This window comes from Ascidia mentula, chromosome 2 (assembly GCF_947561715.1).
Source record: "Ascidia mentula chromosome 2, kaAscMent1.1, whole genome shotgun sequence".
Classification (NCBI taxonomy): Eukaryota; Metazoa; Chordata; class Ascidiacea; order Phlebobranchia; family Ascidiidae; genus Ascidia; species Ascidia mentula.
In genome coordinates, this window is record NC_138567.1 from 253,061 (window position 1) to 279,909 (window position 26,849).

General features: G+C 39.7%; 1 protein-coding gene, 2 long non-coding RNA genes and 1 pseudogene across 6 annotated transcripts in view; 1 reads left to right on the forward strand and 3 right to left on the reverse strand.

Moving 5' to 3' along the window:
* Positions 1-17,973, reverse strand: part of LOC145889438 (MAP kinase-activating death domain protein-like) — a 66,414-nt pseudogene extending 48,441 nt beyond the window's left edge. Inside the window, exons 1-6 of the transcript XR_014399498.1 lie at positions 17,807-17,973; positions 17,255-17,416; positions 16,472-16,644; positions 16,132-16,240; positions 15,462-15,548; positions 15,064-15,226 (exon numbers count right to left, since the gene is read on the reverse strand). The product of XR_014399498.1 is annotated as an MAP kinase-activating death domain protein-like (transcript). The remainder of the gene's footprint in view (positions 1-15,063; positions 15,227-15,461; positions 15,549-16,131; positions 16,241-16,471; positions 16,645-17,254; positions 17,417-17,806) is intronic.
* The window catches only part of LOC145889440 (uncharacterized), a 102,203-nt gene that overhangs the window by 33,394 nt on the left and 41,960 nt on the right, over positions 1-26,849 (forward strand). Inside the window, exons 1-6 of one of the 3 annotated variants that reach the window (XM_082980399.1) lie at positions 18,469-18,592; positions 21,248-21,311; positions 21,631-21,753; positions 22,956-23,057; positions 23,796-23,876; positions 24,422-24,532. In XM_082980399.1, the coding sequence (XP_082836525.1) occupies positions 18,575-18,592; positions 21,248-21,311; positions 21,631-21,753; positions 22,956-23,057; positions 23,796-23,876; positions 24,422-24,532 (499 nt within the window). In that variant the 5' untranslated portion in view covers positions 18,469-18,574. Of the gene's footprint in view, positions 1-3,574; positions 4,353-18,468; positions 18,593-21,247; positions 21,312-21,630; positions 21,754-22,955; positions 23,058-23,795; positions 23,877-24,421; positions 24,533-26,849 lie in introns of those variants that run through there. The other 2 variants (XM_082980398.1, XM_082980400.1) reach the window with 2 other exon arrangements.
* LOC145889444 (uncharacterized) lies at positions 4,529-8,045 on the reverse strand. Its single transcript, XR_014399509.1, has 4 exons — positions 7,565-8,045; positions 6,976-7,285; positions 6,416-6,478; positions 4,529-4,664 (listed from the first exon to the last, which is right to left on the reverse strand). It is a non-coding gene; the product is annotated as an uncharacterized LOC145889444 (long non-coding RNA).
* LOC145889443 (uncharacterized) lies at positions 13,930-15,055 on the reverse strand. The gene is made up of 3 exons (XR_014399508.1): positions 14,744-15,055; positions 14,061-14,130; positions 13,930-13,994 (listed from the first exon to the last, which is right to left on the reverse strand). It is a non-coding gene; the product is annotated as an uncharacterized LOC145889443 (long non-coding RNA).

Genomic DNA, 26,849 nt, shown 5'->3' on the forward strand with positions numbered 1-26,849 from the left:
AGCAGTAATTCGAAGGCTGTCCTGAATAACGAAGTACTATATAACACTACTACGAGGCTACATGGCCGGTGTTTGGCGGATACCAACCCGGCATTAATCAGGTACGAGCAAAGCTTGGTTGCAGCCGCTCAAGTCGACTTGGACTCGGTGCTCAGCCCAGAGGTCACGTTGCAATCAAAAGAACCTGGAATGGGAGCGGTATTAAATAAGGTGGGAAGAATTGAGATGCAACCAAACAACATGTCTAAGAACTGACAACCTGAGGCCGGAATCAAAGAACTGAAACACGTAAATCTGTCGCTGTTCCGCCCAGACCATACATCTGAACCTAACAGCCGCAACTGCGGTGGTCGTGTTGGGCTGTCCTTGGTAAATATGCTATTAACCATCGGCCGAAAGGACAAAGAGAGCGTGTGGTTTTGTTTCCAGATGTGCAGATGTCGGGACAGTTGACGGAACACCGACGAAAGTTTGAACCACATGTAACACATCACCAACCAGCAGCAACAGAGCTCGTTGTCCCGCGTTTCCTTCCACGTTTTGTGACCTTCACAATCGTCAAAGAATTGGTGTTTCTATGCTTGACGTCATATCATCGCAAATATGTACAGAGTTATCCGCATATCGCTACCCCTCTTCACCGACTTACGGAAAGGGAAGGAGTTTCGTATGGGATAAAAGTTACCAGAAAGGTTTTGGTGATCTCAAGGAACCTGCGGCGCCCATTTTGCAATACCCAGATTTCGCACGGCCGTTTGTGGTCGATACAGACGCGTCCGATACCGCTGTTGGATGTGTTTTGTCACAGAACGTGGACGGTAAGGAGAGCGTAATTGTCTATGTGAGTAGATCCCAAAGCCGTGCCGAAAGAAACCATTTCACGACGCGAAAAGAGTTGCTTGCTGTCTGCGACCAAACTGTATCGATGTTATCTTCTAGGTAGGAAGTTTTTCCTGTGAACCCAGATCTTTCTTATCTTCTACGTTGGTTGCGGCGGTCGAAGGAACTTTACTGACAATGCGGGTGGAATATCTTTCCGCGTTTGACTTTGACCTTGAACACAGGCCGAGAGTAAAACATCGAAACGCTGATGCGCTGTCACGTGTACACGACAGTGACGTAGACCCAAACTTCCCATACAAGTTGACGACAGAAGCGGTCGAGATGCAGGTGGTGGAGTTTAAGACATAATTTTGCTACAGCCTGGAATACATTGCGGCAGATCAAGAAAACTACAATGATTTCTCCGTTGTGATGGATTGGTTAAAAAAGGTGTGCGCTCCAAATTCAAAACCATACGACGTCACCCCCCCTTCAATTCGATATTTGGTGGTCGCTCTTCCCTCGCCTGAGGAAAAAGGGATAGGTTTTGTGCGTGGAAACTGATTCTGGGGTAAAGATCGTACTTAAATAAGTTCTCCCTCTAAGTTAAAGGCAAGGGTTATGGTTGCACTACACGATGACGTGCTCGGAAGTTGGCATCTAGGCATCTCGAAGACCCTCTCGAAAGTCACCGAAAGGTTCTACTGGTACAGGTGGCGCGAAGACGTAGAACAGTTTTGTCGAAGATTCAGCGATTGTCAATATATAATAAAAACCCGCACAAAGGCCACAGACACCATTGTCCACTCGACGGAAAGTAGCCCAATGTAGCGAGTGGAGGTCGATGTGGATGATCTTCTACCACTCACGCGACCGGGGTACGAATTTCCAAAGTAATTTGTTTTCCGAGTTATTGAGATTATTGGGATCAAAGAAAACCCGAACAACAGCATCTCGACCCTCGTGCAACGATGGAGTCGAGCGCAACAATAAAACCATTATAACTTTGCTATACGCAAATATGTGTAACGAGACGAACACAACTGGGACGAAGCACTGTCTGTGGTGGTCGCAAACGCCCATGAAAGTACCGGCTTCCCATCCCACACGATTTTGACAGAGCGACCACTACGACTGCCCGTAGATTTGGTCGGGGAACGTCGCGAAGGAGAATGAGATATCTGAAGCTGAAATCCATCGGTTACGCGATTGTTTGGAGCTGACGGAGAAATTTGTGCGAGAAAGTCTCTGACTCCACTGCCAGCGAATGAGAAGTCGATCGGAGACAACATTGGACACCACATTCAGTCGGTGATCGCGATTTAATCCAGCGGTCCCTGTAGGAAAACACAAAAAGCTTCAACTCGCTTCCGAAGGACCCTACTACCCGTTGTTGAAGTGTTCGGCCCCTTTAACTATATCATCGAGGACGCAGATAAAAAAAAGCAAACGTTTCACTTGAATAGGATGAAGCCGACAACCGATATCTTCCCGGAAGTGGACGAAAGTGTGCGATCTAATCAGGAAGATGAAGTCGGGAGGGTCGGCCTACCTGCATGTGGTCGCGTTTATGTTCTAAAAAGGAAAGCTTGGATACCGAGCAAGCGTACCGCCGATTGGACGACCCTTAGTATACTAACCTACCAAGCTGGCCGGTGCGGGAACGCAGCCAAACAAAGTTTTGTCCATCGCCAGATACATAATCCCAGCGTAGTGGTACAGTCTTTAGGTTGGAGGGAATATTGCGAAAAACGACCCACCACACTAATACTTCTCTTCATTCTTACTTTTGTTTTGGGAATTTTTTATTTGAACTTTATTGTAAATGCACACAACGCACCGCACTATTGCTTGTTATGTCGGTTTTCTTCACTTGCGTTTCATCCAATTTCCCTTCGGTTGATGATTATTTTTGCACTGTACAGTGGATGTTTGTCACGTAACGTAACGCCCTAGTGATTACGTTCCGCTCGTTGATTGGTTAATTGGCTTGTGACATGAGGCGACTAAAAAGTGGATGACTTGCTAGTCTTGGGCATTGTGTTGCGATTTGTTGGTGTTTGGAATGCGATTTAATTGAAGTAAGTCGCCCATTTATTCAAACCAGTATGAGGTATTTAGGTTTTGGTGGTGAGCCGTTATTTCAGGGTCCGGGCCTTTTACGAATTAGGAATGCAGCGTTGGGGTAAAGATCTTATTTGAGGTTCCAGGGTTGTGTTTGGGGGTCGCTCAAATCCTCACTAGGCTCAATTCCCGCCCTGCCGAAATAATTCCGTAACAATTACATGAAATACAAACCATAGATATCGTAGTGCTCTGCTAAGGGTTTTTCTAGAATAACCTCCCATTTAAAACATTCTTACCTTGTAATACTACAGATTATGCTGCATCGTTTTATTGACAAAAATATACATACGTCAGCTACATGAAGCAAATACTTTAACCTTCAGTGTTTATTGATGCAGGTTATTTAGTAAACCTACATAAGTGATGTATCTACGGTATAATAGTGAAAAAATACGGCTGCAAACGAAAACGGTAATCTACCAGTTCTTACCAACATAAGTTAGAATGTAATTTAACGAAAACCCCACATTTAAAATATATATTTTTACAGCTCTCTAGCGCCACTATTGTTTTCCGCCATAACAATGACCTTTGGCATGAACGCCAGGAAACAAAGTTGCAAAAATATTTTCATGTTAGGAATTAAATTGTTTTGCGTTGTTTAATTAAATTGTTTCTGTTTCAGATGAAAACATCGACATTAATTCCCTGATAAAAAAATACGCGGATTTGTTGGGAGAGCAAAAATATCCTGAAGCAAATGAAACAAGAAACCAACTTTCAAGGTCACTTGAAGGTCTTGGGGCAACTGCAGAAGATTTGAAAACAACTGGAGATAAAAAGAGAGGAGAGGGAAAATGTTTGGAATCGATTTTATTGTACGAACTTGGAGGTGAATTTTATTCAAAGCATCACGATGGCGTGAGAGGGGCGAAAGGTTTGAAGGATTGTTTTTGGGGTTTGATGCTGACATGCGAAGATTTGATGGAAACATCGGATTCGAATCAAAAACTTGAAAACAAACGAATAATTCGTGATCATGTGATCCCACTGATGGAAACGATGAGACTCAAAATACAAAATATTAAAAACTTGGAAGAAGGAATAAAATGTCTAAATGAAGTGTGGAGTTTGCTCTGCATTGAATTGAGTCAACTTTCAATGGGAGATTATTCGTCGAGTGAATCAACAATTAAACTTGGACTTGAAATGATGAGGAAACAGTTTGGTGAAAACTCAGCAAAGCATTATGTGTTCGGAGGTTTGTTACACAACCTTGGTGATGTTTGCAAGGAAACAAATCGACTGAATGAAAGCGTTGATTTTTATCAAAAAGCAATCCAAGCTTACAGCATGGCAACAGACATAACTGAAGAGATAAGAAAGGAGTTGATTGAATTAAGTGAAAACAATTTGCGAGAAGTTACAGAATTGTTACAACAGTAGGCATTGTGACGTCACATAGCCATGGTGTGAAGTAAACATGATGGAAAACTTTGTACAGTTTTACTTGAAGTAAAAACAAATATTGATGATTTGTGCAAATATTGTGTCACTAAATGTGAATTATATCCATGGAATGATTTGTAAATAATGAAAACTGTTATGATATCATTTGAGAATGGGAATACATTAATTTTGTTGAGAAAAAGTGAGTAAGATTGTTTTCCTTTGTAAGAAACAAGGAAGTTTCATATTGTTTATAACTTGGGATTGTTGGTGGAAATCCTGCCAGGTCAGTTTTCTGCTTGTTCGAGTAAGTTTTCATCATTTGCCTGCAAAACATGGAAGTGTTGGTTGCGTTTTCTATTAAATAGATGGCTGTTTGTCAAACAGAGATTGAAATACAGAATATTCATAACATTTTCAGCCACAAAATAAGAAAGTTTTTCAGAAAAAAGTTTTAAGCTATTAAATTATCAAAGATTAACAAACCCAGGGGATCATGAGAGGAAAAAATGTTCCAATGAAAAACCCCCAGACCCAGTGGTGGGTCTCAAATATTTTAACATCTGGTTTTCTCATTAGCAGCATGTCATAGTAACCGCGGGATTACAATGCAGAAGTGAAACATAGGCCTACACATACACTGGTTAACAACCGGTTCACTTAGGTCGTTAAATATGAAGAACCGGTTTCGACGAACCAGATGCATCCCACCACTGCCCGGACCAACATTAGCTCAGGGGCCACAGAGCCATGAAAATCCCTTTAAACAACTACATTAATATTCTTGCAAAAAAACACAGGGGTGAATGTGGTGTCAGGTATGTTATCTGTTGTTCACCTAAAAATTGTCACTAAAATGTTAGCAAGCAAAATTCCGCGAGGTAATTTTAAACGTAGGGTTGGACTCATTCTGCCACAAGTGTTAAGGCCGCATATCAGCATTAAATCCCCAAAATCTAGTTTTGAAGGCTATCACCATTAATACCCATATTGAGTGATTTGCTTTTTTGCCAACAACAATTCCTGTGGTCAGTGACCCATGAAGATTTACTGGTACTATTCATAGAGAAAAAAAATTGATTACAGCTGCATCCGCCAAAACACAACAAGGATCTGAGGAGCCTCCAGGAGGATCTTTTGTCCTATAGGATAGCAAAAACAGTCCCAGGGGGCAACCAAAGCAACTTTCCTGTGACAATTTTTTTTGCCATTGCGTAGAAAAGGGTTAGGGCCAACATTAAATTGCAAATTGGATGAGGTTTTTGTGATTCATTTTTTCACAAAACCATCTTACATTTTTTTGCATCCTTGAAAAGCTACATCCCCTTGAACATTTTGATGGTTTTTCAACTAAACTTTTCACAGCACCCTGCACCAAACGTCTGACTGACTGAGAAGAGCAAAAAATGCACTAAAACTGCACCAAACATGCTGAAAATTGCCCTGGCTACACCATGTGACTTCTTGCTCATTCAACCAGAAAATTGACCCCAATGCATCACTGGTTGCCTTGTGACGGAACTGAGACTCTCTATGACGCAGGAGTACAAGACTGACATTCCCCCGCGGGCAAAACTTTTTTCATAGAATTACTGATATGCGGTCTTAAATAGTGGATTTTTTCACCAGAATCCCAAACGGCCTATGCGATGCAATGCATGGGACATTCACCTATCACACTGTGAAGTTTCACACCCATTCTACTACCAGGCCCAGAGTTGTTGCTGTTTCCATAACACCCCCTTGTCTGCCAGAACTGGGCATGACAGTCAGTCTGGTAAGCATGTGCACGGCAGCCAAAAATGAAACAGTCAATGCCAAACACTACTTTCTTTCAAATAAAAACAGCAGTGCTGTTACCAGCTAGCTTCTACAAGATAACACAGGTGCTAATTACCCAGTTGATAATTAATTAATTAGTGCAATTAAGAAAAAAATGCCAATTATTTGTCAAATCTATTCTATAAAATGCCAATACTGGACACAATAGAAATGCCAATATTGCCCAGGCCACAAACCCCAGCAGCCCACCATTACATGCCTGCTGGGAACCAAAAAATGACAAATGTGTTTATACCTGTCCTGTCATTTGTGGTGCTTGCCGAACACTTGCAAGGAGTACACTGCCTGTTGATGCAGCCTTAAAAGAAAGCAATAAATAGTAAAGGTGGTGCGCGACCATGTATATATTTCAGTATATGTATTTATATATATTTATTATATATTATCTTGCCAGTGAAATAAAGTGTTTACAACTGAAGGAGGTTTAATATCTTTTTTGGCCTTGAATAACACTACATGCAGGCAAGCACAAAATTATGTGTGCAGAAGTGTTGCCATGGCAATATGTGTTAAGATGCAAAGGAAAAAGCAGCAATTCTGGGAATATTGGAAGTGCTAATAGCCATGAAATGGTCAATGGAACAAGCAACATTGTTGCATGCACATACAAAAGAACAGCAAGAGCATGCGACCCAGTGCCAGATATCAACATATAGGGTGATGATGTAGTTCTGTTTCTAGCAGAGCATGCCTAATGCATTTTTTTACACCTCAATTCAATCCACTGTATGGATGCTAAAAAAATGGGTTTATATACCGCAATGGATCCGCAGCAAGTCATCATGTTAAACCAACCTTCAGTATGGGTTGTAAAGAAAAACACTCATTTGCCCATGGTAATGATGCTTGGAAACTGCGATGTGTTGGTTCGGATTCTGATGGCGAAGTTGCCTCTTCTTCTCAGCTGCCGGCCTGGCGCCGCCTTCCAGGTATGGAATTGATTTTGTTTGTCTGTTGGTTGGTTGGTTGCTTTGTTGGTTGGTTGGTTGGTTGGTTGGTTGGTTGGTTGCTTTGTTGGTTGCTTTGTTGGTTGGTTGGTTGGTTGGTTGGTTGGCTGGTTGGTTGGTTGGTTGCTTTGTTGGTTTGTTTCTTTGTTTTTTAAAAGCTATAGAAACAAATTGGTTAATGTTCTTAATTTTACATGTGCAAAGACAAAAGCTGTCAGTGTGCATATAGTCAGTAGTGTAGGCTGAGTTAACTTCATTTTTTACCATTAACTCTGTTATTTCATGTAAATTAATGTGTAATACCGTGGAAAACGTTAACTAAAAGTAATTTAGTATATTGTGTTGCTTTATTCTAATCATATAATTTGCATGCATGTATAAAACTGTTGTTTTGATGAAATTGTAATAATTAAGGGCATGAAAAAATAGGAACTTACAGTGGTGTTATTAATATTTCCAGTTAATCAAATGAGGAAGTTGCATGATCCAGTTGGGGGCGACTTGAAGGCAGTCCATGTGTTGAGGCCCACAGAGCGCGATGTGCGACCAATTGAAGAGCTGAAAGCAGACAATAGTTCATGTTCAATGCCCACTGGAAACCGAATAGTCAATTTAGACATGCTTAATTGTTTTATCGAGGACATTTGCCATGAACACTATACTTTTAACAGACAAGGGGGGCGTAGGACATGTCCTGGTACACCTGTGATCACTGATGAGCGCAATGTTGGGTGTGGTTTTACTGCAAGAGCTGCATGTTCAACATGCCTGTTTTCGTCTGCATTCAAGCCTTGAAGAATGTCAACGGCCTGCTGACCTGAAGCAGACAGGTAGAAAAACTTGTGCTGTTAATGCTCAACTGGGTCTAGCAATTTGTGCCACTGGAATAAGTGTAATAACTGCGCAAGTGTTTCTCAGCTACCTTGACCTGCGCCAGCGCAATTGTTGAATTGACCAGAAATGCCTCTGTACACTTTGAGCTGGTGAATGAAAGCAATATGCAAGCATTGCGCAATGATTGCATCCGAAGAAATGAACAATGTGGTCTTCCAGTTGAGCACCCAATCAATCTACAGTCTGACTGTCGCTACAATCTGCGCCAAGGCACAGGCAAGGCACACCTGGGTCAAGCAGCAAGCCAAATTGTGGGAATAGCAGCAGAAAATAGCAGTCCCGCCAAGGATGTTCTGGCTGTTTCAACCATGACAAGAAAGTCCAGGAACCCACGTTACACAAAGTCAAGGCAATTACTTTTTGATGAACATTTGCCAATTGGCAACTTGGAATGGGACATCGGGCCTGAGTTGGAAGCCATTCTTTCCTGTCACAACTTGCAAGTTGGAGAAATTACCACTGATACCAACAGCAAGCTATTCGATGAGCTTTCTACTGACACAGACTATTCAGACATCAGCAGAAAGATGAAGGCGATTGTGAATGCTGCCATTAATTGCTTCCATGGAAATCACCCAGGCTACAAGGTCCACTCCTACGTTTGCAGAAGAAAAAAACGCAAACATGGGTTTTCTGCAAGGCACATGGGATTGAAGATGACCCAAGAAGATTAGCTAAAATGGAAAAAAGAAGTCAGCAAGTTTTTCACCACAGCAAATGTCTCCAGGATGAGGCCTCAACTTGACACGAACAAATGTGAAAGTGTCAATTCAACCTTCAGCTATGTCATGCCCAAGGGTAGGACATACTACTCCACCTGTAGTGGTCGGGCTCATGCAGGAGTCCTATGCAGGAACAATGGAATTGGTTCAGCATATGCTTTGACTAGCAATTATGGTGGATGCCCATTGGAGAAGGGGTCCCCTGCCTCGCAAATGTTAGCATCAGTGGAAGCACAGCAACGGCGGAGAAGCTCCATTGCAGCTACTACAGCATCGCGGAAACGAAGGAAATTGAACAGAATGCAGAGGTTTAAAGTCTATTGAGAAAAGGCCCTTAACATTAAGGAAACCTACCAGCCATCATCATCATCATCATCACAATAAAAACAACAACTTTTGGACATACCTAACTCTCTAGCAGACAGTCTTCATAAATACCATGGCCCTCACAAGGCTGCCCAAGTGTGCACCCCAGCCTCTACATATTAATGTTTCTTGGCTCTAGGCTGAGGTGGTCGGGGTTGATGCACAGTTTTGTGTGACACAAGTGGCTCACGTCCAGTCCCACAGGCAATTTCACTGCCACCGTCCTGATTTTTACCATGTAGGCAAGGCGGTGAACAGAGAAATTTTGCCCGAGGAACCAGACTGAGCCATAGCCATTCCCCGACACCGCTCCTATCCAAATCATGCATCTTCCTTCTTGCACTGTTCTGCGAGAGAGCTTCGCTCTAGCTTGGTCAACTAAATTTTCCATATATTTTTTTTGCTATATTGCGCTGCAATAAAAATAACCTGTAACTTTGTACAGCCTGCCATATTACAGCCATTACAGTTAAAATTGATTCACAGAAGCAAAATGTGTAACTTTGCATAATAATCTAATTCAGTTCACCAATAGGAGCTTTAATTTGGGCTTTGGACTGTCATTTTGCATGCTTTAATAGGGGGAAATGTGGGAAATTAAAGAAATTGTCAAATTAAAAAAAAAAAAAAAATTGTCACTAGGTGGCGACCAATGCTTGGAGCTGCTTAAAAATCATTGTAAGTCCTTCCAAATACCTAAAGGAACAAATTTAAGCACAAATTTGAGGTAGATTTTAGTGTTTGAAAAATGGCATATTTCCCCTTAAGGCCGCATATCAGTATTAAATCCCAAAAATCTAGTTTTGAAGGCTATCACCATTAATACCCATACTGAGTGATTTGCTTTTTCGCCAACAACAATTCCTGTGGTCAGTGACCCATGAAGATCTACTGGTACTATTCATAGAGAAAAAAAAATTGATTGCAGCTGCATCCGCCAAAACACAACAAGGATCTGAGGAGCCTCCAGGAGGATCTTTTGTCCTATAGGATAGCAAAAACAGTCCCAGGGGGCAACCAAAGCAACTTTCCTGTGACAATTTTTTTTTGCCATTGCGTAGAAAAGCGTTAGGGCCAACGTTAAATTGCAAATTGGATGAGGTTTCTAAAACTGCACCAAACACGCTGAAAATCGCCCTGGCTACACCACATGATTTTTTGCTCATTCAACCAGAAAATTGACCCCAATGCATCACCGGTTGCCTTGTGACGGAACTGAGACTCTCTAATGCATCACCGGTTGCCTTGTGACGGAACTGAGACTCTCTAATGCATCACCGGTTGCCTTGTGACCGAACTGAGACTCTCTATGACGCAGAAGTACAAGACGGGCATTCCCCGCGGGCAAAACTTTTTTGATAGAATTACTGATATGCGATCTTAAGGACAAGTACTGTATACATCGGTCATTGGGCACTAAGTGCACTATATTTGAAAACTACAAATAATTACCTTCTAACTTGGGAATTACAAAATGAACCAGTTTGTGTTTGGATAATAAACATCACAATGCAGTTCACATTCAGTTTGACAACATTTGTAACAACTTTTAAAAAAAATAGACTGATCTTCTGGCATAAAGTTAACGTACTTTCTTCATTTAATATTTGGTCTGCCACACAGCAAGACTTGATCAGGGTTTGGTGCCAATCTCATTCAGTTTGACAACATCAACCATCCTTGCATGAAAATTATCTGCAGCAAAAATATAAGTGACAAGTGTTGAACGAATGATAACAAATATGACAACGGATATGACTGACATGAGTGGTGATAATTTACCAATTTATATATCTTTGCAAAGTCAATTCAAATAATGTTTATTTTGCGCAAAAAAACAACTACTCAGATGAACAATATACAAAGAAATTAAATGGCATGGGCACCGATAAAACCACAAAGGTTATTGAGTCAAGCGCGCATAGAAGTAATTAACATTATGACTCAATTTGTGTAAACTGACCTGCTGTGTTCAAAAGCAGTCCTGAAGGTAACTTGCATGTTTAAACGGAAAACGCTTGAACGGCTTGATCATGGATCATGTTTGGGACAAAGCCGTCTGCTTTTTTGAAGCAAAAGTTCAATCAAATATGTGCTTTAATTTTAATTTTCATATTAGCAATTTAAAACACAAAACATTAATTTTCTGGAATACCAAACAAAAAAAATTAACTGTTTCTACAGGAAAGATATTATACATACATACATAGGCGTATCCATGATTTTTAAAGGGGGGTTCAAGATTTTTTGGGAATCCACCGATTTTCAGGTGTAAACCAAGGTTAATTGTGGTCGAGAATCGCAAAATACGAACGCCCGTGTTCGCGCAAATCGTCACATAAACGATCGCTTGCGCAATTGTGTAACGCTATGAATACTCGATGCGAGTTTTTGCGATAATGCTTGCGCCGTAGTTTTATTGCTGTCACTTTCAAAGAAAGGCTTCAATATATTTGTAACCAAAAGGGATCAAACGTGAGCTTACGTTATCTAGAAAACATACAAATAAAAACTATTTTTCAAGCATTAGCCTTATATTCCTCTTTGCACCTATGCGAGCGCTAACAGTTGTTTTCAACAAGCGAAATATTGGCAACGTGTTAAACAATTAAACAGATTAACTTTCACGCAAGTAAACCGCTTGCCATTACGACAACATGACCACTAAAAAACGACGTTTAGTCCTTAGCTTAGACTGACAAAAAATGACACTTATTTCGTAACAATGCAACATGTTTGGTAACAATGCCAAGTGTTCTATACAATGCTTCCTGTTTGGAAACAATGGCGAATGCAAGCACGATGCGGTTTTTAGGTCAACGTTAAAGAAAATTTCAGACCAAAATATTTCATAAAAGGGTGAGGGGGGTCCGGACCCTCAACCCCCCCCCCCTGGATACGCCCATACATATATAAGTTGCATACGCAACATTGATAGAAGAGGCTCTTCGTGTACTCGAGTAATTAGTACCTAAAGTATTGATGCGCTAATAGAATATTTAACACAATAGCAATAAATTAAGTTAATTTATCGTGTACTAATTTGTCAACTACTAACTCTTTACACAAACGCAAACTTTTAAACAAGGGGGCCATCTTACCTGAATAGCTTTGGGGAAACCCCACCTAAATTGTTGGAATTGGTGAAGGGAACTAACATCATTAAAAGTGGGCATTTTTTCGCTCTTAACTCTTTTCACAACTTTGCGGACCAAACTAAGCCTATACCATCAGAAAACTTGTATAATATCTTTCAAACCACACCAAGATTGGTAAACAGGCTTCAGGACTTATACGGCAATTAAACCAAAAGTAATTCTGTTTTCAAGTTCCTCTGTAATAATGCACCTTCCAAACTTTTCGCTTGTTTCCCAAAAACTGTTACTGGGTCTTGTGACTTACACAGGGACCAAATATTCTTCAATAAGAATTATTGCCCATGGATGAGACAGTACATGGCATGGATTTGTGGAGCCTCCTGGAAGATCTTGTGACTTACAGGGGGGCATAAACAGCCCTGGGGGGTTGCAACTAACTTTGGTGTTGGATGGGTCTTGTGACTTACATAGGGACCAAATATTCTTTAATAAGAATGAACTAAAACTGGCTTAAATTCGCCCTAGCAACAAGACATGCACATGTGCTCATTCAACCGTAAAATTGACCCCATTGCATCACTGGCTGCTACCTACCATTGTGACAGAGGATTGAACACAAGGTGGGCATTTTCCACCGGGGAAACTTATTTTAATAGAAATACCAATATGCGTCCTTAAGTGTGGGGGAATGGGTAGATGGTAAACTCAGGTCAATTCCACATAACGGCAGCGAAGAATTTATTTGCATTTCTACACAATACCACGACACTTTTGTGTGCAAATATACGACATTATAAACCCACGTGACTCTACACACACGTGCACCGATGACGTCACAATGACGTAATAAACGATTCGACAATTAGGTTGGTGGAAAAACTCTGCAGAAAGATTTCACAGTCGGAAAAGTTGTGTTGATTTCGTAAAGATTTATGTTCAGTGCTTTCAAGTGTGGAGAATTGCAAGAAAAGTCATGAAATGAGGAATTGCACGAAATAAATTGCACTCACCAACAATTACCCTAAAAATTTAAATATTATTCATCTTCTATATTTCTTATAAAAATATAACACAATATTTGCCATCCCCCGATAACGTGCAGATAATAAAAACGTTCTACATCTATTGTGACGCTTAAATATGACGTCACGGGGTAAGTTGAAATTATTCGTAAAAAAAACGAAAGTAACAAAAAAACGTCAAAATGGACGACCACCGAATTTGTATGAGGTAAGAACGTATTCCCACCAAACACTACCCAGATCGACATAAACCGTGACGTCACAACATGATCACGTGATCGTTTGTCACGTGGTTGGTTGAACACAGAATACACAGTGAGCTATCGATGAAATTACACAAGAACAAGGAAACTATACAAAGAGTTGGGGGAGAAGCAGATTCAACAAAGTTTCCACTGTTTATCTCGAGTTTACAAAACAGAAACTCCACGAACATCTTCTTTTACAACAACAAGTTATTTCAAAAACCTGCACGTCAACAACAATAGGTTGGTGAAGTTTAACAAACTGTCTTCACATAAACATATTTCTAACAACACGCAAACCGACTTACTACCACAGCACCAATCTATATGCGTCGCGGCACGATCAACAGCACCATCCAGCGGTAGGTATAATCGTATCAAACCAACCGCATGGTGGGGCTTCATCTGTCCGCGCGTCTCGCAGCAGCAACGTAAGAGAAGAGACAGAGCACAGCGTAACAAATCTCATTTGCGAGCGACGACTTGAATTTGTGTATCGTCACCTCGTCGGTGTTGCGGTCTGTGACGTAACAATAACACATTCAGCGTTTGAAGAAAACCTTACGACGCAACAAAGGATTCTTACTGTATTCTTCGAGAATAAATATTCCCTTTACTGTGTTGCATTTGCGGATCGTTTTCAACCCGAGGAAAACCTGGAAAAGAAAACACGATTTCTATGCGAGTCCACGTGCTTTTCAAGGTCATTTATCTCAAGGTTAATTACAACAACTTTAAACAAATAAAAACAAGTACGAGCGGATTCCACAGGATTAAAAATAAATAAAATATGCAGTGACGTCACAACAACATGCAAACATTCATTTGTGAAAAAAGAAAATCTTCAGCAAAAAAATATAAACTTCTGTCCACCCATTATCATCACAAACAACAAACAAAAAGACACAACAACAACAACAGGAATAATCGAGTCATGCTATACCTTGTTAACTCCCTGAAATACAAAAAAGCCGGGAAATTAAACAATAAAAATCACTCACAATTGAAGCAGTTTATCGCGTAATAATTTTACCGCAAAGCTGGAAACAACAACAGGTTTTCAACAGTTTTCGGTTGTAATGTTACAGATTCGGAACACAATTATACTGGTTTGTAGCGTCGTACAACTGCACGCACTGCATCATTTAAATACAATCAGATAATTATGTGAGAACTTTAAGGTGGAAACTCCAGTGAATATTTAGCAAAGCAACACAAACAGCTCGATTCAATACAGAGGCAGCATTGGATAAAATGACCTCAAGTTACCTGACTGTTGATGAACTTTAGATTCACCCCATCCAAAGTGACCTGGAGTAACCCACATTCACCTGCTGCTGTGTAATAACCCAAACCCCTCACACGACTGAATAACAGGAGACTCACACAATAAATTATAAAAGTGTGAAGAAATATAAACAAATGTGATGAAATGTGAGTAAACAATATCAACTCATAACAGAAAAACTATTTTATTTATGTTAGTTGTACCTTAAGTTCAAGTCACCAATATAGGAAATAATCTAACCACCAATAAACATTTATAATTATTAACATTGATTGAAAGATTTGACAATATTTGAACTTACCAACATGTCGGGTGGGAGAAGTTCAATCAAAACTTTATTCTTGCCAGGAATCGGAACGGGACAGGCGATCAAGCGTGAAATCCAATTTTCTATTTCTCGGACGTCATGAAGAACCACCCCAGATACATTGTTGCTACGGCAACTGCTCAGCACAGACCACACACTAAATTATTGAAATGGTTATGAATCACAACAAGGCCAGCATAATGGGAAATGAATACAACTAAAGTTGACTTTTTGTTGTTTTAACATTAAATCAGCGTACAATTTGATTAACACAATAGATGTGATTGTGAAGGTTGCAACAGATTGTGGCAAACCACATTCTAATCCACTTCCTTACTCACAAATGATCATTATGACAGAACAATACAACAATTGTTAAATGTCAACTCCACCTGTCACTGTGTTTTCCTCCCTTTCCGTTACGAGCGTTCGTTCGTTGATAGCAAGCCTCGATCACTCGTTTCAACGTTAACAAACATCTAAATGAGAAAAACAAACTATTTTCACAGCACTTCAAACAATATATCTAACATATACAGCTTTTTATTTGGAATGTGTTAACCAATTTAAAGTAATATTGCAAGCTTGTAATCACAAGTTTTGGTGAAACATTATTCGGAAAGTACATGAGGTCGGTGAGCTCAAGAGAAAAGAAATCAATGTCGTTTTAAATGATGCATTAAAATTATTGATCCAGGTCAGCAGGATGGAGTCAAGCTACTCATGTTGATGTAAAACATGTTGAATTGCCGTGAGTGAACAGAAAGTTACAGACTCTGTATAATGTCACGCTCTTCATGTAAACAGTGCCATGCACTTAAATGCATTGTATGCAGATTTTGAACAGTTAACTGAAAGCTATGATAAACCAACACCATTGTGATAACTAAAGTTTAGTTCGGACACATAATAAAACAGGTTTGATCGCTTCCACAAGATATAAAGTGTAATTGTATATTCATCATGTGAAAATGGTGATTAAAACCCAAAACAAACTTCTTCTATGATGAAAACAATGCATATTGATGTCAGACAAACATTTTAGTTAAACACGGGTGGTACCTCCTGAATGTTGATATAAATGGGTGTCGACTGATGATACAGAGTGACGTTAAACTGTGGGTTCTGAATGCTCGATGTTTCCGTTTGTGAGGACTCGAGTGGACGGAACCTGGGAATAAACAGAGACAGCTTAGATGGAAGTTTCTTGCATGTGAACTTGTTACAAAATAACAATGACAACGCTTTTAGTATATGTGAAAAAAGATGTCTAAATATGATCTAAAGTTATATTAAGTGTAAAGGATCATTTTGTGCAACCTTCAGGAACAGAATAATGTATTTGAAATAATTTGGATTTTCGTCACAGTGAAGATATTACACCAGCTGTTATTGTAATGACCTCTGCTCTTGTCCAAAGAAGAAAGTTTTCCACTTCCTCCTGAAGCATCCGAGTTTGTCTCCACATCACGGATGTTGCTCTCCACGCTTCCAACAGATCTTGGAGATTGAGCAGTAGCACTCAAACTCTTTCCTCCTGAAAGCTGATCATCATCATCAGCTACATCATCACTCCTGGTAGCAAAAGTAACACTTTGCATTCACACACAACGATAACAAACCAAATAAAGCAAGTGTTGCTCTGATAAGTCTTAAAACCTTGTTGTTGTGTTTAGCTGTGATACTTGGTTATAACATATATAGATGTCAGTACAATACTTACTAATGGATATTTACATGCATGGAAAGTATTGATCCAGGTTAATTACAGGGAGCAAGCCTATTTACTTAAATGTGAGACATGACGACCAGATACTGAATGTGACATTTGCACATAAGTTCACAATCCTATGGTTACAATGTGCTTTAATTGTGTATAGGATTAAGGTTTGTTGTGTTTCTATACAATGCACAAACCCTTTCGTTTTAATCAAAGGTAAGATAGTAATGCACATCCATCAATTTTAATTACTTTGGGGTAGTAAAACGATTTATTTTGGGTTTTCAATTCCATAAATTTAAACTTCACACTCCTAAGCTGGAGCCTAAATTAGTTTTTCCAGGCAGTTCTATTAATCAATAATTTAAAGCTTGCATGGTTTGTAATGGATGAAGATGGTTCACAGTGAATTGCTTTCAATATGACAAGTTTAGAAACGGGAAACATATGATAAATTGCTCTTACTTAACTTGTTTTCTTCTAGATTTATTTCTCAGCTTTTCTAAATCTCTTTTCTCTAAAGGACGATAAAAGTTGACACAGACGCCATATCGAACATGGCCGCTGTCTTTCTCAGTCAGTGTGAAAACAAACGACGATGTGTCTTCATGGAGAATCTGATTAGGTCTGTGGAAATACAAGATGTTAAAATTGTTACTCTTCGTTTAAAAATGAAATAAATTTCACTGCAACGATAATCATAATAAATATAAATAAATTGTTACTGATGCCGATAGACATTACGCACTTCAAAAACCGTGATAAAACCGTGCGGTTAGTGATAAGTATACTGTGCAGGTGTGTTCGCCCTTATCGCTTTTTCGTTGTTTCACTTCTTCTTTCTTTTTAGCGTTTCTGTTTATGTGCCTCAAATCGTCCACTGTGGTAGACTTAGATACTTCCTCCTGATGAAGGCTGTTGCATAATAGCCGAAACGTCGAGAAACGTAAATACAATAAAGTTTGCCAGAAGAGCAGTATTAAGCAATAATAAATATAAGTAAATTTGCACGTTTACCTTCTGCATACATTAACACAACCTTCCAGGTTGGCAGAAGTAACAAACATCATCAGAAAAGGTAAAATCAGAATAATCTTTCTCTGGATATCTGGAACACAAGTTGTAATACAGCTTGACCTTTTCAAACAGAATTGTAATTGATTGTACAAGCATAAGTGTCTACATGATCTAATAACAGGACAGTGTCAGAAAAATACCTAAAATGAATTACAAGTTTGTAAATACAAGCAATTCAATATATTCAGAATAAAACTTTCCAAATTTGTTTCTTCCCGGGTCACATGTTTATTTGTTCCGCTTCATTGACTTCGTTTATTATTTCTATATTTTCGTTATTTTAAGGACAAGTTTGGTATAAAGTGACCATTTTTACCAAACTAGTTTATAATCTTAAATAAATTTGAATTGGTAGCTTTGAATTGAAAAAGAAAGAATTGTAATCAGTATTCTACAGCAATGCCTAACTCCGTCTGCGTCCTTTGTTCCGTTTCCAGTTGTTTTGGGAATTTGGTCTGGAAATACGCGTGCTACACTTTATACAGCGAAAAACTTAACAATACCACACACAAAAATCCTCGGACGTTCGCTTGTCCTTGAGGTGGAATGTAAACGGAGGGAATTCGATATACCTCCTAACGACGGAAGCTCGAGAACGATTGAGTTCCACAAGAGAGTTTGCGTAGCGTACGTGTAGACTGCTTTGATGTTACAAGTCTGAAAGTTACATTTGCATATTTGTAAACAGATTACTCGGCTCACACAATCATGGAAATTCATTCAGATGTAAGTAATGCATGCTTACAAATATAGAAATCCTTGTATACATTACCTAACTCTTACAATACTTGTAGTTAACGTCTAAGCAAAGTTCTTGCGAATTTATAACTTAGGCTACCTAATACGTAAAAATGTGAATTGTCTGCTAATTTCAACAGATACCTATGTTGACTTAACTTAATAAGCAGATCCGTGATTAGTTTTTCCAGCGCATACCCAGCCAATTCATCAAAACATATAACTGTGCATATTGGATTGCTTGACTAACGTTTGTAGTTATTTTCTCATTCAAATACGGTAATTCGAACGTGCAATGCTATACGCATATACTTTATAATAAAGGAAAAAATTCTGTCGCTTGTTTTGTAACAAACTGTGCTGGTTTGAATTAAGATTGGTAAAGACTTATTTCAACACTAGCAATATAAGACAGAGGTCAAATCAATGAGACAGAACGCAGTGAAATCAGATGCTTCGTATTAAGTTGCCGCTGCCGACGCAAGGCTTTTGTGCACCCTGTGGAAAAATACAATTGTTTCCAACTTTTTTCTTTTTCTCTTGTGTCGATAATTTCGTGTGATCCAATCGTATCTGGAATCGCCATTGTTGACGTCACTGAATGAAAGCGAAGATATTCGAATGTGTTTGTCGTTTGGTGAATTGAGACGCCGTATTGTTGTTTGTCGCGTTCCGCTAAACTGTCTCTGGTTTCTTAATCACCATTTTGAGCGCATCCAAGATAATAATTATTAAGTCCTTGCATTCTCCCCTACCGAGTTTGTCAGCCTTGAACAATAAACGTTGTGGGTTAAGAAAGGGTGAAAAAGAGAACGAACGACACGAGAAGTTTCTGGAAAGATAGACTGAGGAACAACGCACAAAAAAGCACACGGAAAATACACGATGACGTTTTGCATATTTGGTGGTTTAAACTTTTTTGTAAAGTTGTTTATACTTTGTGCGCATTTGAAAACACAATCTGAGGCATGCAAGAAATACACAAACATAAAAAATGCGACATTCATTTTTCATGGTAAAAAGTAGCAAGACGTTCGTGAACACCACCTGGCAACAACGTTTGTTTTGTTAGGTTTGGCTGTGACGTGTTTATGGGCGTCGTTTAGTTCGACAGTCTCTGCGGGAGCTACTGGAGCTGAGAGGTGCTGTAGCGGGCGCGAAACTGCACATATCATTGTCGCAGTGTCACCGTATCGAAACCAAATAACAAAGAAAGTATTTTTAGTACTCGATGTTGTGGGACGTAGAATAGGATTTGGACTAAGACGAATAAATTAAACTGTGACATAAAATTACACCCAAGCAAGGGTTATGACCGAATCCACAACCGAGATAACATAACAAGAATAGAATGTGTGCATCATTTTCGATAGAATTGAAGGGACGCTCATGTCGGCGGTTTTAGTTTGCTTAAAAAAATGTTCATCCGGACAATCATAGTGTGGAATCGGTGGCCACACAAAATATCTGTCAGTTGACATGCATTTGCCTCATTGCACTTGATATGTTTCATGTTTTGGTGAAGCGTCCGCATTTGATGACTTATTGAATCATTAAGAGCTTGAACCGAGGTACAATAACTTACGACTTGGTAGTGACCATCTTTTGTTATGAACCACTTTGTTATTTGTCGTTACGATTGTATCAATTAATTGATCAAATTTTCGTTGCTAAATAATGCTCTTCTGGTAAAATTTTCCTATCCACAGAAACGAACAATTTCATATGAGACATTCAGTTGCTGCAGGTTGTTTTTCATTTACGATATGTTGAAAATTTACTTAGGCTCCAAAGTAAGCCTGCCGGTGATCTCTTTCTTCAGCAGTTTTCGCCAAATCAGGTCTGTACACTGTGAAGAGTGCTCTCACGTCTCCCTTCTTTGCTTTCTTCTTAGTCCAGATACATTTAGGCACAGCGCAGTAAGTTCCTGGCATTGTTATTAACTGTCTTTACTGAAAAGAAACAAAGCCAAAAGAATTTTCAACAACGTTTTGGTATTTTTAACATTTTTTCAACCACACTGACAACAAAACCGCACCATGACTGCCAGTGTTTGGTTGAATGAGCAAAGATACACGGCTGTTGCCAGGGCGATTTTCAGCGTGTTTCAGGCAGTTTTAGTTTGGTTTTCAGGGTTTCTAGTCAGGCAGTCAATTGGTAGAGGGTGCTGTTGAAAATCTTTCAAAATATTGAGGTGGATTTTGTGGATAAATGAATTACAGAAAGTCCACTCTATTTGTGATTTTCTGTTAGATTTTCACGTCTTATCAATATATTCTGGTCCAAATTATTTGAGCGACAACTACCTTAATCGCTCTATTTTTGGCTAAAAAAGCAGAAAAAAATGTAGGTTTGTTTTGTGAAAAAATGAATCACAGAAAGTACCCTCCATTTGCAACAAAGTAAAGTCACCAACCCTCCTCTACACAATGCAATCAGAATTAGTTGTCTCATAACTGTTTTTGCCCAACCCAACTATTTTGATGACTTATTTTACATCTTAATTGAATAATGGAAATCAGAATCAGATAAAATTATTGCAGAATAATTATGGGAGTAGTTTGTGTTATTAACACAGGACAGAATATTCGTGCGTTAATTTGAAATATAATTTGTGTTGATGTTGTATTTATTTCTGTGCAGAATCCGAAGCTTCAGTCGGACAAGTTTGGCGAACATGAACAAGTGGATGGATCAGAAAGCAATGGTAAAGTTTGGATATCACTGTGTGTTGTTTCTGTAAAACTCTACACTTGTGTGTACATCCTTTGGTCCGTATGTGTTCCAAATGCATGAAGAATTAAGTAGGAAAACATGCGTGTTACCACAATCCCCTAGGTAACTTTGAAACACTTCACTAGGTGGTACGCGTCGAAATTGTTCACCTCCAAGTGGTATGCAACCATATAAAGGTTGGGAATCACTGCACTACACAGTGGACCATGATCTAATATTTGTATTTTATTTAACTTTCACCACTTCATCTTACATTTTCCGAAAAATATTAAAACCGAATTAAATTTTAGAAGTGACAGCAAGAAATGGAGAGAGTGAAATTCCATCAGTTGTTGGCGCATCGCCCGAAACAACCACTGTTGATAAGGTACAACAGCAAGGAAATGTTGAGCAAAGTTCACCACAGGAAACAGGTAAAATAATATAACTGAACCTCATGTAGTTTGTACATGCAAAAATGTTGGGTGTAGTTGATAATTGTAGAGCATGTGGTGGCGTACGGCACAAGAGCAATGAAATAACAAACCTATGGTTGAACACTCACGCACTGTAGTTTAATACAAACTGAGCAGACACTAAATTGTTTTTAGGTTAGTTTACTATTAACTTTAAAATTCCAACTCTCTATCTCTAAAATAGGTTTCTTTATCAAATTTTATTGCTGTTGTACTTTTTGCCGACATGCCTGTGCGTACAACCTCAGTCCGTGATGTCACAATGACGTCATTGATTGTGTGTTTGTGCGGCCTGTCCCAACTTTTATGGTGATGTATTTTGGTGGTTTCCCCACTTTGGGATACTTTAAACACATATACTCTAGGGTTTTTCCACTTATACCCAAAATGTGTTCATATTAACCGTGAACTTGGTTAATTTGTATGGTAACTTGCTTCATGCTTCACTGCCCATCTGAAAGATGTTTGCAGACCATGGTCGAAGGCATCATGTGGCTTCTGGTTGGGTTGTCCCTGGCGAAAAACATACATCGCTCTATTAACGCCACTGATTGAAACATCCACTTTTGCCACAAAATGTTTGAGTAAATGAAATATCAAGAAGTTTGGCATAACTGAGTCTGGGATTATTTTAATCTACACGTCCAACAAATTGCTCCATTATTTTGTTAAATAATCTGAGATAAGACAATGATAACATGTTGTAATTTAAACTAACGCCCACGTAAGTTTAGAGAAAGCAGTGGTTTCTGCACACCAAGTGTAAGTTCAGTACAAACATATAAATATGACAAGTCAGGTAAGACTTGCTTTTTTCTCATCTTTCTCTCTCTAACATGTTTGGCGGAAACTTACATGTGTTTAACTCATTTTCTTGAAAGTAAACCAACACAAACAAATGTTTAGTAGTTTGCACGTCATAGACAAAGGTTTATTTTTGCAACAAGAAACTTTTTGGTGTCCTACGCCAAATACGTTCCCACCAAACCATACCCGACTTGTCTACGTAAGTCTAAGAGAGAGAGACGAGAAAAAGGCGAGTCTTACCTGACTTGTCTACGTAAGTATTTTTTCCAACTTTTCCTCAAAGTATTTATTCCCAGCATATGTTGGTGTTGCAGCAAGTCCATGGTTTCATTGACAACAATTGTGTTTTAAAGAAACAAGTGGGAGAGATCGATCCTCAGCACTTGATGATGTCACCGACGACCAACTGAGTTCGGAATCTACATCGGGACAAACTGATCATCTCCAACATACAGGTTAGGAAAACATTGAAATAATCTTGTGATTTTTACCAACCTTGCGGTTTTAGAAATTTATTCCAAATTAATAAGGTATTACAGAATGCCACAATAAGACACACAGATAATAATTATTCAATTTAGTTGTAATGGAGGAATGAGTGAATACAATAATGAGAGCTGCAGACCGGTTTGCACACTGTTTCTACCTATTATTTGCAGAACATATTCTTGGTAAAGTGTAATATTTGTCCTGACGACTGTTCAGCTTGCTTGCCAATAACGGTTGCTTGGTCTTGTTACTTATGTTGGCTACAGTGGAGGGGGCATAAAAAGTCCTGGGGGATATTTAGGCAATTATTCAGTAATTCCTCGGTCCAAAACTTATTTTCATAGAAATACAAATATGTAGCCTGTGACATTGGTTTAAACATTTGTGTAGATGCCAAAAAATCCAAGCCCAGTTTTTTGAGAAAGATCTTCCCTCGGTTTGGAAAGAAAGACTCCCCCAACCACCCAGGTAACATTAAGAATGACCACTCTACACTGGATGGTAATTCTAATTTATTATTGGCTGATGGCAATCCATTTTATAGTTGGGTAATTGGCAATAGATTCATTTAAGAATTTACATATACACTTTGTGGCCTTCAGATCATCATGCTTGCAGTCTTTACTGCAGTTTAAACTTGAAACAGACTTGTACCAAAAACTGTTGGTCTTTAAACTTTTATTCCAATAATCTTTCTTCACAAGGCCCTGATGGAGGTCAAAGTTCATCTGGTGTTAAAGTACAACAACAATCCCATGCTACAGAGAATCGTCAACAAGAACAAGGTACATAACAGTAGCAAAATAGCAATAATAACAATTAAGCTGCAGACAGTAGTCCATTAGAGCTGTTTTGACCTGTAAGGATTTAAAAGTATCACAAAGTGGAAAATTCTCTGCTAGTTTAAAAGCTAGTTTTCTGTTACAGTCATTAGTTGCAGTGATGAGACCTAACATGTGAAGCAGTTTGCACTACTGTCTGCATCTCATGGTAATGTGTCAGTCAAGCTGGTCAATTTATCCTAACGCTTTTAAACATATTGTGACTCATCACAAGTCAGACAAAACTTCATGAAAATAGTTTAAATTTCTGTAAACTTAATCTTTTATAATTTGCATACCTTTTTTTGTTGTATTTGTAGAAAATAAGTTAATCTTTGCTGTCAAATTGAAATAACAACAATAACAACCTCCCACATGTTAGCTGTAGAAAATGAAACTATTTTCACCATAGACCAGGGGTCAACAAACTACGGTTTACGGGTTTAATTAAAATTATTTACAAAACTAAACTTTGAGATAATTGATCTGTAACTATGGCAATTGTGCAGACTCAACTAGATCCAAGTCCAGTTTTTTGAGAAAGATCTTCCCTCGGTTTGGAAAGAAAGACTCCCCCAACCACCCTGGTAACATTAAGAATGTCCGCTCTACACTGAATGGTAATTCTAATTTATTATTGTCTGATGACCAAGTCATTATAACATTTATGTTTATGGCAATCAAATCTATGAAATTCAGTTTCCAAGGTCAACTGCAATATTGCATGTTGTGGAGGGGGCATGAACAGTCCTGGAGCGCTGCTTATGTATCTTTGGTATATTAGTGAAAACAGTAGGCCTGCAAAAGAAAACAGCAATCCACCAATTTTTTTAACCTAAGTCAGACGTTAAATTCAATGAGAAACCTATTTATACACTGATAGCATGTTGTAAATTAACATAACGCACTCCTAAGCTCAGAGAAAACAGTGGTTTCTGCATGTCAAGGTGATTTTACAGGGGGTGTGTGCGTTTCTCACGACTCTGAGATTCACTTTCCGATTAGGAGACAGGAAAGAGTACTCTCTCAGTTACTTACACACTGCACAAACCGCGCCGCAAGCATTTCAAACATTCACGTGTTGTTGTATCGGGTATCGTCGCTGTATGGCAAAGTGATCTGGTTGATGTGCAATCACTGTCATCTCGAAACCGTGGTGAGCGTTATTTGGTGACCATCATCCATGTTTTTTCGGAATACGTTTGGGTTTGTTGGCATTAAAAGAAAAACGGGTTCAAATCTTGTCCGTGTTTTCGACCACGTGATGCGAGCAAGCGGACGTCAACAGGATCTGTTACAAACCGATGCGGGTCGTGAGTTTTTCAACGGGGTCTTTCAGGCTTTCCAGGCATCGAATTCGATTTTACGTCACATACGATTAGGAAACGAAAGCGTCGGTCGTGGAACGATTTAATCGCACGCTGAAAGATCGGGTGTGGCGATATTTGACGAGCGTCGACAGTGAAAAGTTTATCGTGACGCAAATACTGGCGAGTTACAATCACTTCCATCATCGTAGCAATGGCATGACCCTGGTCGCGGTCAGTCATGCGAACGAGGAAGAAGTTTGGAATAATTTGTACGGTGAGCAGCCATGTCCGGATACCTGTGCGCTTCCCACCGATGCACCTGTTCGCGTTACTTTCGCCACAGCTCGCTTTAAAAAGACTACGTTCGCCAGTAGAGTCAGGATATATTTTTTATCTATTAGCGGCGTAGTGGGCGCCCACCGACTTACAAAGTGCGTGATCACAGCGGTGACATTATGAAGGGGAAGTTTTACGAGCAGGAATTACAGCATGTTCGTGACCCGTTTGATATTTGGCACAGTGGAAGCACGCTTCGGTATACGCTCGAAGCCGGCCATTATGAAACGGGTCTAATTCTGGTGCAACGAATGCGACAGTAGAAGGATTACAAGATCAAGCGCCTGGCCGGTCACACTGCACACGTTCCTGAAGTTTTTGCAGTAACGCTTTCACCCCAACTCGCCTCTATGCTTGGTTTCGAGCGCACCGAACTGCCACCAGGCCAGCATACGAGCGTGCATCCATGCGAAGTTTCCTCGGATTTTTCGGCGATATTCGTCCACACAGACATCGTACAGTCGCGCTCTGTTGGTAATACCATGAGCCCGCTGCTGGAGATCGTTCCGGCTGAGCGTGAAATCGGCAAAACGCATCGAGTGCGCTACACGCGTTTGGCTTAACATCCGGTTCGCGTGCGACGATTCGACCCCATCGAAATGGCTTCATATGACGATAGACGCAAACCGATATCATTTCAAGCAGGTGACGTGATTGTGACGTTACACTTTCGCAAGAAGTCGTTACGCCTTTTACCATGTCTTGCCAAAAGCCGTACAACGCCGAGGCCGACATTGATTGAGCGGATTGTTCGCGAGTTTGGGGCGCGCCGTGTTGCCTGTTCTGAAGTCGAGCGCGCGGCAAGTAGGAAAACAGTTTTTAGTTTTGCTTTGGCTTCTTGCAGGGGAAACACCCAATGAAAGCGATTGCGCATTAGTTGCGCCGCTTTGTAATGTATTTGACCAAGGTAATCTGTGAACCTGTCAATCAACTCTTGCGGTTGGCCTGTTGTGACGAAACACTCACCTTGTTCGAACTCAGGTACGTCACTGCACACGGAAACGTTGAGAGGAATGTGTACAGCTTGGCATTCCGTATTATCCGTTCTTCCGTGTAAATTATGCTGACTCAGCATCGCCTCGAAGTCATAGCAAATCACAAATGAATAAAAGCGATGTTGCGGCGGTAAGTCAATGCCGCACAGTTTCAAGCGTTCGAAAATCGTTGGTCTGATGGAAAATGCGCCACTTGAAAATATCTCACGTGTGACAAGAAAACACGTTTTCTGGTGTTGTGTACAGCGGTCAGCCCAAGTAAAGGTTACTTTGCACATCGGACAAGCAAAGGTCGA